The sequence below is a fragment of the Hirundo rustica genome, chromosome 8 (assembly GCF_015227805.2).
Source record: "Hirundo rustica isolate bHirRus1 chromosome 8, bHirRus1.pri.v3, whole genome shotgun sequence".
Lineage (NCBI taxonomy): Eukaryota > Metazoa > Chordata > Aves > Passeriformes > Hirundinidae > Hirundo > Hirundo rustica.
The window spans coordinates 20,984,909-21,002,173 of record NC_053457.1 but is presented as its reverse complement, the minus strand read 5'-3'; the positions used below and the strand labels follow the sequence as shown (position 1 = coordinate 21,002,173).

The 17,265-nt window shown below is 36.1% G+C and overlaps 1 protein-coding gene across 6 annotated transcripts in view; it reads right to left on the bottom strand.

Annotated features, from left to right (window-relative positions):
- Positions 1-7,265: 7,265 nt before the first annotated feature.
- DNTT (DNA nucleotidylexotransferase) overlaps positions 7,266-17,265 on the bottom strand; it is a 134,269-nt gene continuing 124,269 nt past the window's right edge. For 4 of the 6 annotated variants that reach the window (XM_040071201.1, XM_040071202.1, XM_040071200.1 and 1 more), the window contains one exon: positions 7,272-8,441. In XM_040071201.1, coding sequence (XP_039927135.1) covers positions 8,355-8,441 — 87 coding nt within the window. In that variant the 3' untranslated portion in view covers positions 7,272-8,354. Of the gene's footprint in view, positions 8,442-14,481; positions 14,513-14,804; positions 14,885-17,265 lie in introns of those variants that run through there. The other 2 variants (XM_040071199.1, XM_040071198.2) reach the window with 2 other exon arrangements.

The following is a 17,265-nucleotide window of genomic DNA, read 5'->3' as shown; positions in this document are numbered from 1 at the left end:
TAAAAATACCATCAAAACAAGATTATAACTATATTTTTAAAGATGCAAAATTCTTCTTTATCATTCATACATGTGAGTATACATTTTTCATGCGCATGAATTTCATCCTACAAGCCAGAAAATACAGCCAATTCCAACAAAGTCACAAATTGCAGTGTCATCACCATCATGAAAATTCAAGCACAGAAACCTCCACTGTAGAAAAGTTTATTCATCTATGCTCATGCTGGTTTAAAGCATCTCATAACTGTTGATGATGATTGCAGCAGGCTGTCAGTGTCTGGCTTCAGCAAAAGCCATCTGGATGGGACATGGCACAATAAACTCCTCCACCATCTCAAAACATACTTGCAGCTGAGCTTTTCCTCTTCTCAAGATAAGAAAGTAGTTGAATGCTTCTACCATAATAGATTGTCAAAGTCCAATTTATTTATTCCATACAGTATCTGAACATATTGCATACCACATAAGCTCCACAGTTTACATTTACCAACAGATGTTTTTCTTTCTGGAGCAGATGGTATATTGAGTGTACTGTGATATAATTCACATTTGCATTATCAGTCATGAATGCTAATGCATTCCATAAACTGAGTTTTGTGTTTTGATAAGATATTTTTAATAACCACAGCATCTCTGTATAAATCAATTTGTTTGATAATACAATCAAAAAAAACCCCAAATTTCTTTTCTCAGTTACACAAAAAGATAAGATTTTTTAATTCTAATGTAATATTTAGAAAAAAATAAATAAATAAAAAGGGGACAGAAATGTAAGAATTTTTTATTACCAACTTTTTATTATTGTCTGATTTGTGCATATTTATTTTGGTTTTGGTTGTTAAATCTTAAACTTCAAAGTTAAATATTTTTTACTACTGCAAAAATTCTAAATTTTCTAAGCTGTGAGCTAATATTTAGTAATATCTTTTTATGAACAAAACTAGATAAACTTACTTTATTAAATCATCACAGGCATTAATAAAGTGAAATAACTGTAAGTTGAACAACACGTTGCCAGATAATATTAATAACTTCACTATACTTGGGCATGATGATGGTCCTGCTAAATTTAAAAAAAAAAAAAATCCAAATTATTTTGGATTTTATTCTCAACTTACATTAGTTTTTTCCATTATTTTCTAGAATATCACTAACAAGTATCTGGAATGCCCTGCTAAGTAACTTCCTAAAAGGAATAGAACAGATAATATATGCAGGTCCAAACAATATCCTCTTTTTACAGTATGCAAAGTATATTTTCACGTAAATAAATCTCTATTTGTTTACTTTCTGACTATGATTACAGGTTTATCCTGATTCAAATAAACATTCTATTGTCAGATTACTTTTTTCTTCCATGAGTTTCATCCCACACAGACATTATAGGCACAAAGCAATTTTTTCCCTGGCACAAACAAGCCCAGCCTTCTTTAAGGGCAAGAGTTCTCATCATTTTAAAGTCAGCCCAATGTGGCTGAAATGGGTCTCCTGATTCAGAAGCCCAAAGTCTAGTTTGCACTGGCTGAGGCCAAACAGCACCTCATAAATGTAAATCAATCATTGCTGCATACTGTGCTGCTGTTGGGTGACTTGATATTTCTTCTCGTACAGTTCGCTTGGTTTTTCACAGAATTGCCTAAAATGTTTAATGGAACACTTAGGGGTTAAGAAAGTGTTGTCCAAATTGTGAAAGAACACCCAGATCAAAGAAAGGACATAGCAGTGAAAAGACCTCTAGCTGGATGAGGCACTGCAATTCTTAATAATGCCTTCTTAATTAGCCTTGTGTGGGGATCAAAAGCTAAAATGTGACCTGTCCATTTTATAACCAGAAATCCATACAACAGCAAGAAAATGAATCACATATACAAAAAGCTAAGAATTTTAGGCTTAAAATTCTGTTCCCTTAGAGAACCCTGTGGCATATTATGATTGATATATCAGCATAATTTGAGAGTGTTGTCTCTGTCTGCTTTTAGATGAATTATTAGCAGTAAAATTCAACTAGCACTCAGCATCATATGGCTGTTTCTGTGATCTTTTTGAAGAGCTAAAAAGGGAAAATGAACAGTTGTCCTGTTGCAATAAGAGTAACTGTCAATCCTCTTTGCTTCTTTTAAAAGGAATTGCTGAGATTACAGATTCTGAAAGCTGGATACTTTTGAAAATACTGTTCCCCTTTCCCAACAGCAAGAAATCATTACCCCTAAAAATGTTTTTTCACAACTAGACCATTGAGAGATGTTTCTCATACTACAAGTAATTTGTTTCTCTTGAGCTCTATTCATTTAATGTAATATATTTCAGCTCTCAGGCAAGCCTCCATTATTATTTTACAAATATTATGACTTCATCTTAAAACTTGTAACTCATAAGAGTTCATCATTATTCATTTATGTTATTCTTTCCCATTTGTCTGTGGTTAATTTGTTCTACCTTGTGCATGTAAGTTTGTTTTTCTGGGATTTTTAGGTACCCACCTCATTTGGCATGAGACACATTTGCTTCTAGGAGGATTTCATACAACTCACTGAGGTTCTTCTTAGGGACTGGAATAATTGTAATATTAAGTTCATCACTGTTGGCTCTGATAATCTTCATATCTGTTCATCCCTCCCTTACATTAGAAGAATGTTTATTCTCTGCTCAGCTCTTCTATTTAAAAGCTTGCAATTCTTGATTCGCTGGTAATTTTGTATGATCGTTAAACTTCAGTTCAAATGTTTCTTGGAGGAGGCTTGCTGCTTTTTTTTTTTTTTTTTTTTTTTTTTTTTTTTGGTCTTTTGAAAGCTTTAATGTATAGTCATGTGTCATCCAGAGTAGATTGTCTTAGCAACCATCTGTCACTAAATTTCGAAGTGGAGTGGCCCACCCATCTACAGTTTCTTTCTCACTTGGATGTTTTTGAAAATCTTTCCTTGCATACACAAGTGTACAAGTGGGGCTTGCAGCACATTTTTAAATTACACAGTTCATTAGGCCCCGTTATTTGCATCTAATAGAAATTTCCTGAAAGCTGTTCAGTGTCCAATTTTCTGGTCATATGGGGACAAAGGTCCTTTGGGTGAGTAAAAGAAAGGGATTGTGAGCCTCTTCAACAGGGAGGAGGAGAGCACTTGTACTGTGGTTCACCGTGGAGCCCTTCAGATATGTGTCCTTGTCCCCTCACGAAATCAAATCTAACTGGGGGTAAGGGGTGAGATTAACGGAAGAAAAACAACCATATTCCTTCTGTGATCATGATATCCTGTCTGAAAGGACACTGATATTTATGGTATTCGGCTTCTTTTTAGTGTTGGTATTGTGAAGGATTCAAATGAAATCATCAATCATTTGTCAAGAGCCCCGCAACAGCTCCAGCCCTGCCACCAGTCTGTCAGGGTTTCCAAAACAGCCACCTCCCACTCGTATACCGCCAACACAAAATACACGTTATCCAAGACTTTAGCACATTCAAAAGCATACTGTAAAAGGACAAAAGGCAGAGAGTTTTGTCTCTGATATCTTAGTTTCGTTTAGAACACAGAAACCCAATTCGTATATCATAATATGGTTTAAAGCAGAATCAAAGGATTTCAGGATCGCCAGAAGCAGTAGATCCTAGTTACCTTCTCAACATATTTTGATCTTTTGCTTGTCAGAGGAGCGCAAAGGCAAAATTTCCCCACCATTACTTGCTGAAGTGTGGGATTCATGGATTTACAGAAGCCACAGGCCCAAGTGGTCTTTCAACCCATCCTTAGGCTACTAAAAATGGAACACTTTCAGACTTGTATCACCAACAAGAGTTTCCAACTGCAAAAACACTCCCACGGAGCCACACAATTACATAACCTCCTCAAGCTCCATTCTTGAAGTTAGATCTACCCAGCTGTGAAGAAAATTCCAAATAATTTCTCTTTTAGTGGTTAGAAAAATACAAGTATCGTTATTTTATGTTCAAAGTATTGGGATATGATTTTTTTATTTTTTGCTATTTTTCTCCTACATGTTGCAGCCACAGGTTTCTGAAATATAATCTGCACATCCCCAGCAGAGAAATCATCAATTTTTTAAAAATTGAGATATTTCTTATTATTTTCTATTATATGTAACGCATAACTTCCTTAAGGAGAAAAGACACTGAAACTGACAGAAGACTTAGAGTAATTTGGACATAGTGTGTGTATATATAGCAACAAACACACAAAATTTTGTTACTCCTGCTAGAAAGGCTTTGTTTATTTAATAAAAATGCATCTGAGTTGGTTTCATATAAATATTGTTCCCTTAAAACCTCATAATGATGGAAAAGGGTCTGGGGAGCTTTGCCATTTCCAAAAATCCCTTTGAATGAGTATGCTGATTTTGGCTAGACTGAAACAAAAAAGAAAGGAAGTATACTATTTAGTATTACTTTTTGCTGTGCAGTTATGAAGGAACTGGAATTAAATGTCTGCAACCGTAAAAAAAAAGTAGCTTGTTTTCAGTAAGTGTGTTTATATACTAAACCACAGAAAACCAGGAGACTTTGTACTTACCCAACAAGGGTTCTCTCTCCTTCTCTCCCCATGGTCAGTCACCACATGCAGAGAGGATTGATTCTCATCAGCCAAGTGTTTTTCCTGAGGCATCTGGGCTTCTGGAATGTGTAGTCCAGCATCACTCCCCCCACCCTGACGTGGAGTTTCTGTATTATCAGTAGTATTTTAGAATAGTATTTGTTGGAGATAGCCACTGAAAAATAGTGTTAGATTTTGTGGGTTGCCTATAAAACATTTATTGAAGGAGATATTAAGCAGCGAAGTACTCTGAAGGAGTTTGAACAGCTTCCATGGGGAAAAGCCTTTTCCAGTTACTGTTTGACATTGTGCAAGGTGATACCTCTGGTTGGCTTTAGCAGAGGGCCTTAGCTCAGGGTGACACAACATACATTTCCACAGTATTCCACATAATAGCTGCTGCTATCAAGGGTGTCCTATAGTACTCCTAAGGAGCCTCTTCAGCTAAAACAAATTACATTTGATGCATCCTGATTAAAGTAAAAGACACTTTGTGCATCTGCGCAGCAGGGCTAAAAGACTGCTTGGTCTTCCTCTTAATGAAGGTTTCCAGAGCTCTCTGTCTTCATTTGCTTATGTGACTTCAATTAACCTGTTAGACCCAGGACCTGCTTATTTTAACTGCAGTTAACTGTATAATAGAAAGAAAGAAAACTGTATAATAGAAAGTAATAGCTGTTCAAAAAGCAAAAGAATATATTTCATACCAAGGAATAAGATGGTCTCACCTGAGAAAGCAAAATAATTCTGCCCATAAACTGTAGAAAAGACATTTCATTTGGGAATTATAACATTTGCAAATCTTTGGGGTTGGGTTTTTTTAACATTCTGGAGTTATTTATGCAAAGTAGCAGGAGTTCTCAGGTTTCCAGTTATTTGCAGAAAGTCCATGTGGCTTCAGTTTTATGAGTATTTAGGTTGCCCAGATTTGCAATTTTGTAGAGCTTTGTGGATAGAATTAGCTTTTCCTTCAGTACATTAGTCCTTTAATCATTAACTACATTATTACCCACCAAACTAAATACATCTCATTGCCTTTGTCTTAAGAGATTATTTGACAAATCATATCTAACTTCAAACTACGAAAAAAAATAACAGTGGTTTTCCTTTTCCTTTACAGAGACAGAACTGCTTTCTAATTCTTAGAGAGTTAGTAGATAGATGCTTATTAAACCAGTGATCCTTCTCTACCCACTACTTGCCACATTGCCTTGGTGTAGAAGCAGGGGAGGAGGGACAGACATTTTTAAAAAACAGCCTCCAGGGACTTTACAACTGAATTAGTTTGACATGATTTGTTTCTGATGAACAAGTTACCAATAACTTATCATTTTATTTTCCTCTAGGTGCATTGAAAATACAGTCTATTAATCATTCTAGCAATTTAGGAGTTATTAAGTGCACTGATCTGAGATTCTCTCTTCCCTTCCCCCTAGTAAAAGGTTGATCTGTTCTTGTTACAAGTGTTTGCCCTTTCCAGGCCCTCAGGCCTCACCTGTCCTTCACTAATTCAGAAGCTTTGCTCTGAACGTTGACTCCAACAATTCCATCATGCTGGAGGCTCTTTTCACCAGCACATGGATCCAGATACGCTCAGCTGATAAAGGCTCTGTTTCCTTTAACCTGTCCCATCCCAGCTCTCCTGTATGACTTTTATCTTTTCTAATTATAGTCTCAGCTGAGAGGTCTGGCTGGTGCTATCAGGGATGATCCTGCACACGGTACCTGCGATAGTGACCATCTTCTTCATGGTCAAACCATCCTGGTCATCTAAGCTGTTCTTCTCTTTAACACAACCCCTCATTTATTAGATCCATTTTTTTTAAAAATAGTTGATGCAGTGAGTACTCTGAAAGAGGTATTCTAAATAAAGTTCAGAAAAATTGAGAGAAATAAAAGAGTGAAGTGATATGCTGATTTCTTCTAGTCTTGGAAGAGCCAACAGAACTTGGTGTCTTGGTGTCTTTTCCCTCACAGGTAGCATAATTATAAGTGATGCATGGGCACCCAAGATGTGAGTTATTTATTTATGTGGAACTCAGAATGTTTGATACTTTGTGTGTGTCTTGAAGTTTGCAGAAACAGCACAACTGGAATGTGTAATTTCTGATAAATATTGGCCAAGTAGAAAGTAGAATATTCAGACAAGGAAGCTTTTGTTTTCTTCCATTAGGACTGAAAAATATCACTGCTACTTCAGTGTCAGCATCCTGATGCAAAACACAGAGAAGATACTTCATGCCTCAGCACAATAAAGCAGGAAGCAATGCCAGTGCCTTGTAGTTAGAGCAGTTTAGGAAGCAGCACTGTACTTTCAGCTCAGTTAGCAAAACTGCACATAAATAGGGTGGTTTTATTGACACAGGCAAGAAGTAAATTCCTGCCATCAACACATTTTTCTACAACCCTGACTGAGGTTTTGGAATAGTTTACAGCGCAGCCCTCTAAAAGTCTATTCCCCAGCTGAAAGTAATGAGTAACAAATGAAGCATTCTCTTTTACAGTAATAGAAATACTGTTTGAATATGGGAAGCCTTTAGTGTCTGTAATAACTGTTGTGCACAGCATTGCCATTCTTTCCTTGTCATGTCAAGAGGTGTAGTCCTCAATAGAGGAAAAAAATCCAGATTTATAAAGAAGAAAATTTGACCAATCCTGGTGTTCTTAATCACCTTTATTCTGAAATAACTAATAGATCACTAAATAGTTTAATTTCCTAAAGCGCTGGATGTCCCTGTTCATTAAAGGGTAAATGTATTACAAATCCTTCATTGTCATTACGGTCACAAGAGCTACCTGGACATCTTTTGAAACCAAAATATCTTGTAGGGCTCTTATCAGAAAGCCTCTCACATCATAGATGAATTTCCGACTAAAGAGAGGGAATACCACTCTAAAGCTGCCAATAGCCCAACAGCTCAAGTAAAATCCCATTCCAACGCACTCACACTTACTAATAAATAATTTTCCATTGATCTAAATTGAGCACAGATAATTAAAACATTTTGTCTTGGAGCAGTCACCAGCCTGACAGCTAAACTATTGTCTTCATGCAGGTTAGGATTCAAATTCCCAGTTGAGGACCATTAATCCACATAACCTGAATCCTCTTTAGTCCAAATCAGTACTCTAAATTTAAAGTATTTTTCTACACAATTAAAGATTGCTACTGAGTTACTCCACTTTTCGTTTCAAAATCCCTTCCTGTGAAATGTATTTTAATTCTCACTGGATTATTGACTTGTTTATAGTTTTTGTAAAATAGTGCCCTACCTGGGAAAATATTACAACTGAAGCCTCAAGTTGCTGAGACTGCAAAGTAGTTACTGCCTAGGTCATTAAGCCTTATATACTGAGCAATTTTATACATGGATTCAGCAAAATAAGTAAGAAATTCAGTTTAAGACCAGCATACGTTTCAGTAATGTTTTGACTCAGCTCAGATGTTTTGAATTATTCATGTATTGTTGTAGCTGACTATTTTAAAAAACAAGTATTGTTCATACTAAATGTTAAATTCCTATCATAAGCAAAAATCTTACCAATTCCAAGTTTTCCCCCCAAAACAAGCACTGTCTTATCACTCCCATGTAGAAACTTCCAAAACCAGAAAAGACTGGAAAATATTATGAAAAACTTATACTCTTATCTTCTGGGAACATTAGCATGTGCAAATGGCTTCTAATACTTATTTAAATTTTATGTTGTCATAGAAACACTTATTATATATGCATATATAACTAAACCAGACTGCAAAATGGGCAGAAAGACCATTGCAGTCAACAGATGAATGTACACTGGCAAAAAATTTTAAGCATTCCTTTCCCATGGTTCAACATAATCCAAGCCAAGATGTGCAAAGATTTCTTCCTCACTTCCAGCTTTGAGAAAGATCCTCTGTAAAAAAAATTTAAAAGAAAGTCAATAGGAGTGTTAGAAAGAAATTTCAATTGATGTTTTTTGCTGTTGAAAAGGAGTTAATTTTTGACAGTTCTACTCATTGTATCCTCTAAAGAATACACTGTCTTCATCAGTGTGCCTACCCTGAAATGCAAAAGCAAGTTAAAAAAGAATTTTAATGCTGCTTGATGTTTCCACTTTCAGTGACTATCTTACAACTTTGATTTACTCTTTCAGGACCCTCAAATCCAACTTACATTTCCTTTCCATGAGGGTTAATAGCAGGACTTCCTTCATAAAATCATAAATGTTTTTAAATTAATATAGCAAGGTTCTCTCTATAAGTGCATTCAAACTGATTTGATGGTGACACTAATTGTGCTTAGCCAAGCATTAAAAGCATCAATTAAAACCCAAGTTTTATTTTTCTTTACCCACACTCCTTCTGAATTTTACACAGTAAAATACAGTTTAATTTTTTATTTTTTACCTGCACCCCTGATAATACAGGAGATTATTTTTATACAGGGACACTCACAAGCTACCCCCCGTATGATGGTTGATACAATAAAGTACATAGCCTTATGCATTGCTTTCATCAATAAAGTACAATCATAATTTTAAAAGCTACTAAGGTGGGTGAATATTAAAACAGCGAAAACCTCTTAATTTAGGGTCTGGAAGCAAGAAGGGATAGTTAATATTTCAGCAGTTCCTGAATCAATTGAAGTTTAAATCAGTGTTCAGCTCTGAATAATCAAACTCAAGTGTTGTGAAAACTTCAGAGTTGAGTTTCTAGATTTACCCCTTACTGTGAAAGAGGAGATGCTGTCTAGAGAACCCATTGATATATTCCTTTGAGCAAGGAGAATCTGTGACTCCCACAGCCCGTGTGCCCGCAGCTCTGCTCCCTCTGCTGCCAAGCAGTGCCTCCAGGAGGGCTGCGCCATCCAGCACACCCATGGGAACGGGTCAGGAAGGGAGTCCAGAATTACATCTGATCTAATGGTTGAACGATTTCTGGCACCAGAGATTCACAACCAAGAACTGAGTGACTGAAGTTGTCTCTGCAACAGCAAAGATTGCTTATAAAGCATAGAAAAATAACATCCCAATTTTTTTTCCCTAGGAAGTTCAAAATGTCAGCTTCTGGAATAAAAGGAACCTACAAATAACACTGAACAGCAGAAATACTGAACTTCTTCCTATATATAGGAGAAGAAAAAAATGGTAGAAAATATAAATTGAACAGAATAAAAGGAAAGAAGACATCAACAACTGTCCATGGAATAAAAATATTGTGTCCTCAAGTGTCTCCTGAGATGACAGGATTTTAAGGATTTTTTTGTCATTTCTTTTTTTTTTTTTTTTCTTTCTTTTCTTTTAGAATTACTAAGAAAAAGAGGTCAAGCCATAACACCTACATTACTGGGAAAAAAAAAAAAAAAAAAAAAAGGAAAGAGAAAAAAAAGAAAAGAAAAAAAAAAATCTTACACTTGTAGACAGATGTTGCAGACACTCTTTAATAGAAGCCCTTCATATCTCTGGGACCCCAAATTGCATTCCATTTCTTTTGTTCTGTCACTTTTATGTTTTCCTGCAAGCTAAACTCATTTCATTTGCTTGACAGGGAAAACTTCTAATACAATGTATTTGATGCTGAATACCATTCTCTGTAGCTACAAGCAATGTTTCTAAATGAATCTCTGGCTGATATCTGCCAGCTGCTTCAGCAATGTAAGTGTTATTAATGTTAATCATAACCTATGATTTTCCTTCTGTGTCAATCTATGCAGAGCTTACACAGTGGTGCAAATTTAATTATTGCATTTTTTTCTTGCTTTTTCCTTTTTGCTCAAGAGAAGTAATGAACTGCTTGCCTAGTTGTGATTTTACTTCATCTTCTTACTAATATTCTGCAGATCCAAAACATGCCCCTTCAACATCAATCAAATTTACAAAAAAAACAATGCTCTGGAGCTTCTGGTATGTTTCTCTCTTATCCCATTTAATCAATTCTGTCATTTCAATGGATGTAAATATTACATTTGTGGTTGTAAACATGACCATTAACTACACCTAATATAGAACAATTGCCATCCAAATGTTTTCTTTTACGAATTTCTACCTCTTATTTTTCATTTTTGGCATTAATGATCAATAATACTTTTGATGAAAGAGAAGCAGAGAGTGAAGGCACAGAGCTAGCACAGCTTTATGACATTCTAACTATCATGGCCAAAGTTCATGTATGTTATACTTCTGCCGTCACTTGGTTTCATATCACATTTTAATACAATGAACCCAGCAAAATTAAATCATTACTTAATAAAGCAGAATTCTAGTTTTAGTTATATAAATCAGCATTAGCCAACAGCACAGACTTCTTGAAAGGCACACATTTAATCGTAGTCCAAGCAGACTGATATCCTACTGTTTATTACCAAATTGCTTGGCAATCACAGTGTGTTGCCCAATACCAAAATAAATAATCTATTACACTTGAGTAATACTATGAATAAGTCTTAGCCTGCCACTATAGGATTTCATTACTATTTAATCCATGTCAGGATGAACTAAGAAAATTAGTTTGGAGTACCCAAAAATGGAAGTCAATACCACACATTATCATTGATGAATTGGGATTTGATGGTTCTGAGCCAGCAGAATCTGCTGCAGAGTGAAGTACACCAGATTTGTATGTACATGTGAAATGCATTTTTCTGAACTTGAGACACGTGATGAAAGTTTGACTAATTTTTTCCTTTAAATCCTTATAATCCTTGGTCTTAGCTGAAGAACAAGAATTAGGTATGTTCCCAATTGATTACTGGCATAACTCTGCTTTATAAACTATTTGAACATTTGTTCTTGAATAAGTCACAGCCAAATTATGCCCTTAAAGACCAAGTAATTTCATTCCAGATCCCATTTTTCCTACTCTTTTCAGAGCCTTGACTTTCACATGCTTTACAGGTGTAATTCAGAAAGAATGCAGTCATACTCTAGCAGATTTCATTATCCTTTTGAAAATTATAATGTTGTGTGAGGCACATCCCTTCCTTTTGCAAAACACCCTGAAGGACCCGAAACACTAAGGTCTGTCTGGACTCCTATTAAATGAAATAAATTGGGGAGGGGAGGAAGGACATGGAGATTATTGCCAACAGTACCTTGTTAACAATTTATAAAACACTCTTTGATACAACTTTGCTTCTAGACAAGAACCTGGAATGTCATTAACATGCACATTTTTTCTGACCTTTTCTTTGTGTCCAGGACTATGTTGCATCCTTTAAAATGACAAAATTTTACACAAGATATTTAGGGATTTTAAATTTAATTTTTGTCTTCTATCAATGATTTTCATATTGTTTAACATGTCACACATATTCACATCAGTTTAATTACCCTAATATTTCCTTTTCTTTTTAAAACTATTAAAGTGGAGATATAATGACAATATGATCATACCTAACTTTGTAGTTCTACCAGTTCACTGAATGATACGTACCAAGCAGTCTAAACCCCCATCACTTTACATCTCAAATTATCTCAGTGGCCGTAAGCAAGGCAACGACAAATAAACAACAGAAAAGAAGAGGACAGACTGTCATTTGCAAACTTGAAACTTAATTGTTCATTGTGCTTGGACAGAATCCATTCTAAAAATAAGATTCATGGGTAAAGTCAGTTGTAGATGAATGATGATAGCAACAGAACTTGCTTAATCAGCCATGGTCGAAGATACCACATTGCACCTTAAATTTTTACACATGTATTTGTCACTTTAGTGACATCTTCACAATCATCCCTTACGTCAAGTCAGTTAAAGAGTTTTAATTAAAGATATTTGGGACAAATTAAAAGATGATGCTGCTTACATTCCTTGCAACAACTTCTTTAGATACAAAAGGCCATGACACTAAGTGAAGCAGTGCACCATAATGTCAGATCCACAATTGATAGAATACACCTCAACGGCTTATCAGAGTAAAAGTACAAAGCTATTAAATTGGTCACACTCCCTTTTTCTCTGATCCCATTTACTCAAACAGCATTTGTATCCTTGGAAAAATAATTAACAGAAGAGGCTTACAGAAAGAATTGTGAAGGCAGAAACACGAGTAACCCATCACATCCTCCACATGATTGCCAGTGGGAATGTTCTGCGTGTTTACCCGACCTGAGTGTTACCCCACCTGTTCCCTGCCCCTGGGCCAGTTCTCCAGCTCAGGTGCTGATGCATCACCAGGGCACAAGGGTCACACCAGCGCCGCAGAAATGTTAGGAAGAAGCTACGTTTACTAAATCAGCTTTTTATAATGCATGGGCATACATTTCATTGTTTTGTATGTATCCAGTATTTTGGATTTTTTTGACCTAAACTCCTGCATACCAAGGCAAAAATATTCAGCTTGTAAGGCAGTCTGAGCACTGCATCAAGGAAGCCTGTACAGTCACATACCCACAAAACAATGCACTGAAGTATTTTTGTTTCAACATTTCCTGCATACTCAGAGGTCCTATTTTATCAAGTTCAGTACAAGGTTCTAACAATAAATAGATAGACCATTAAATTAATTCTCATCTGTGAAAATGTTGAAATAACCAAATACTGAAATAAAACCAAGAAGTTAGAAGAGGTGCAAACAACCAACACTTTTATGGGAGAATTTCTGTGACTGCTATAGCAACCATTGTTAAAATATTTTTAAACAAGTAGCTGTAGTACATACATTTTTTTCTTGATACGTGAATATTAAATGTAATACACGACAATAGCCCCAAGGAACTTCTTCTAATCCCCAAAATACTGAGGAAAAAAGAAATAAGAAGACCTTTGGAAGCTTGAAGTAGTCACATTTTCATTTGTTGTATGACCAGAATTGCAAGAAAGTTTTGGGGCTTGCTCTAATTATTCTTTAAAAACAGAAATGAGGCCTGCCTGAAAGGTAAGAAAAGAAAGAAAGAACAAAGATACCAGAAAGCAAAAAATATGTTTTTTCCATCAACTGTTCAAGTGTTGCAAAGCTAAAAATATGTAGGCACCCACCTTGTGCTTTATACTTATATAGTTGCACTTTCTTGCTATTTCTGAGAGTTAAAAGATACCTGTGACTGACAGCACACAAATCCAGTGAGAAGAAAAGGAAGATCTCAGTGCAAAATAAAAGACATCCCAAAGGTTTTTCCATTTGGCTACAGTGAGCTGCATGGATTTTTGGTGAATCTTAGCAAACAAGCCTTAGGAAATCATACAAGTTCAATGCTGTTCTCCACTGGGAAGCCTGAGCTGCAGCATGAGCCTGAAGACCTCCATTAGCTCACAATCAAAAGTAAACTTGAAAACACAGAGGCCATTAAAAAGTCATCCATTAGCAAGGGAAACATAATTTTCAAACAAAAACTTGAATTCCAAAGGCAACCACTGAATGTGTTGAATGCAGATACCTAAGAATCCTTGGAAGTGACAAGAGCAAGGACCACTGTCAAAGCAACTGAGTCAGGAAAGCCCAAGAGAAGACAAGACAGACAGGTAGAGCATATGTTTGCTTTAGCTGCACATTTACATGTTCTCCCAGAAAGGTCAATCAGAGAGAGGTAATCAGATTAAACAGACTGATTGATGAAAAATTATCCAAATTCACTCCACGGCACAACTAATTGGACATTCTGTTTATTGACAATTAAGTTACTGTGAGTCCCAGAATAAACACTATGAGTTGTATATATGCTTGATTCCCATCAAATTCAATTAGGTTTATCCTGGAATCATGAATATGTAGATGGTACTAGCATTTTCTAAAAATAATTTTTTAAAGTTAAAAAAGGAAAGAAAAAAGGGCAGCACAGAAGGACAGAAAGGAGGATGTCAGTAACAGGGTAGAAAAAGGCTAAAGCCAAATCTGGATGGACAAGTTATTGAATGATTGACTTGACATGACCTCCTCATGGGCCTCATATGTTAACAGTTCCTACCATACTGACCATGCTGATGAACTTCTGCAGTTCAGCACTTCCATACGGAGGATGAGTCCAACACATAACGAGACAGGGAGGTAAAACTGAAGAAAGTAGGGAAGAGAAAATTTCTATGGAATTTGAGTTCAGACATTTCTGAATTGCTTTTGGTGGTTTTTTTCAGGTAGATGCAAACCTAGACTAAAATATCAAATATAATGGCTCAGAACATTTTACTCAAGCCAAAATTTACAGAACCAAACAAATTTACTCAACCACCAGCCAGTGAAAAGGCAAACAAGGGCACCTACAATAGAGCAATTGTCTACATAAACTTGTTAGGGTCTTAAGACTTGTAGCAGGTTCAATAAAAAGCTTAATCTGTTTTTGTTTCACCTGGATGTATATGTGGGTTAGTGGGCTTCTGAGAGGAACATGTAGGCAGTGCCTGGAAAGTGACTCAGCAGAAGGAGCAGCTGCAAGGAAGGGAGAAAAAGGTTGTTGCAAACTTTGAGTGTTTCAATTACTCCCTGCTCAAAAGTTGTTTACTTGCAAAAAGATATTCCCACCTTCCTCATTATCAAAAAGCAATCACTTTCAGGAGTGATTTTTTGCAGACCAAATTCGTTGATTAACAGTGTGGATAGGAGCTCTGAAAGTATAAGCCACAAGGTCTGAGGAAAACTACCAGAAAATGCATAAAAACTCTCCATAACAATAGCTAGAAACTGATTTCAAGGAAAATAAGCATTTTGTTGATATAATAATCGTGTGGTTTTGTCTATATTTGAATTTACTAACCTAAAGACAAGCATCATTACTTGATTTATATTGATTTACTATAGACTTATAATAATACAAAAAATGTGAGTGAATCATATTTCTTTAAATCTCCCTAAATACCTAGCTCTATGTTGTTTTCTACCCTTACCATGTGGAACTTGAGTCACTGAGCATCACCTTAAGCAGGAGAGTGGGCTGTGTTTTATATGCTCTATGTCAAAAAGTAATACATAAGTTAGCAGAGAGAGATTTTTACTAAAGTTACTAAGAGGAGCCCAGGGCCACCATCAACATTTAAAAACTATTGACATCAATATCAGAATTTATTGATAACAATGTTAAGCCACAGGGACAATAATTCCATTTTTTTTTTAACAGATGAAGGTGCATCTCCTTGATCTATCCATAACCAAGGGCAGCCCATGCACCAGGATTTCCATCTGCCATTCAAGTCTGTCATGTTGTGCCAGGCAGTCTTACTTTCAGCACCACAACGAGCTCCATCCCCTCTCTGATGGGAAGGGAGGTCAGCATCTCTCTCCCATCCCCTGCCATGACCAGGGGGAAGGCAGGCTCTGCAAGCACTGAGCAGGAAGCCAGCAATTTTATCTTCCTTCTCTATGCAACTGTTAACTTTAGAAGAAGGAATGTTGTACGCCTTTGGTGGAAAATATAAATCTGTTCTGAGCTTCAGCATAACAAATAGCTTTGCAATTTTACACCACTTACAGACCCAGAATTTGGGAGAGTGACTGTAGAGAAAGCCTTATGGAAAATCCATAAATTCCTGCAGTGCACTGACTGATAGGAGGTTGAGTGCCTTCAATTGACAATGAAAGGTATGGGAATACAACATAACACTGATCTGTAAAATAGTGGCTACTTCTCTGAAATCTCCAGCTGATCATCTGGTAGACAAACTGCTAACAAGAGACACGGTGTTCAGTAACCTTCACAGCAAGCAAAATTATTTTATGGAGAGGGTGGGGAGGAAACAGAAGAATCAGAAAAGGCTAAGTGCAGCAGTTTCCATATAAAAATGCACACAATCATTGCATACCATCATAAATACATTATGCAAGAGATTTCAAGTAATTGCACTCAATGATTGTCTTGCATAGTATGAACATTGCCAGAAAGTACCATGGAAAAATGAGATTTCTTCATGGTCCTGATGTTACAATGGTTTTTCTGAGTTTTTTATAGCCTTTTGATTTTTCATAAATGGAGTCAGATCTTTTAGCTATGGTACAATATTAGAAGCAGTTCTACCTTTTTCCCACAGATGTAACATAAACAAATCCTTTGTTTCTCATTCTCTGTCCTTTGTTTGCATATTTCTAACCTGAAAACAATTGTAACTGACGGCTGGTCTGGCCAGTTGGCTTGAGAGGTGAAAACTCTAAAAGCCAATCTTCTGCTAGACCCACAAATGTATAAAAAGTAAGAAATAAAACAAAGAGGCTCTCTCTCCGCCTGGATTCAGCCTTGAGCCAGATCAGAGAAGGACCTCTGCCCTGTGAAACCTCTCTCTTGTGTGACTGCTTTGTGTGTCTCGGTAACAGTCCTGATACTCATACTGCTCTCCAGCCCGAGAGGGACAGCAGCTCATTCCACCAGTACTCTGTCAGACAAGGCTCTCAACATGAAACATTGCTTGATGAAAAAAATATTACAGAATCAAGGAACTGTGCAGTAATTACCCATCAGAATTTAGCTTCATTATAGTCGACACACATTGTTTATACTTTGTGGATAGTTTTAACATCTGACAATCTGTCTTCTAGTACTTTCTTATACAACATGACTAGCAACTTTCAGGAGTTTTTCCTTCTGTGCTTTTCCCAGTCTTTTTTTTTTTTGGAAGAGGTTTGTTTTTAAGACTGGCTATTGGTGATTTTGCTTTGCTTGTGATTAGGAATTTTACTAAATATTTAAGCTATGTTTATCAATGAGACTATAAAGAGCACAAACAAATTTATAATTATAGAACATAAATTCTGAAGTACTAATTGTGCTAGAAATGTGAACTATGTCAACAAATTCAATAATAATATCCCACAATATCTGGAGA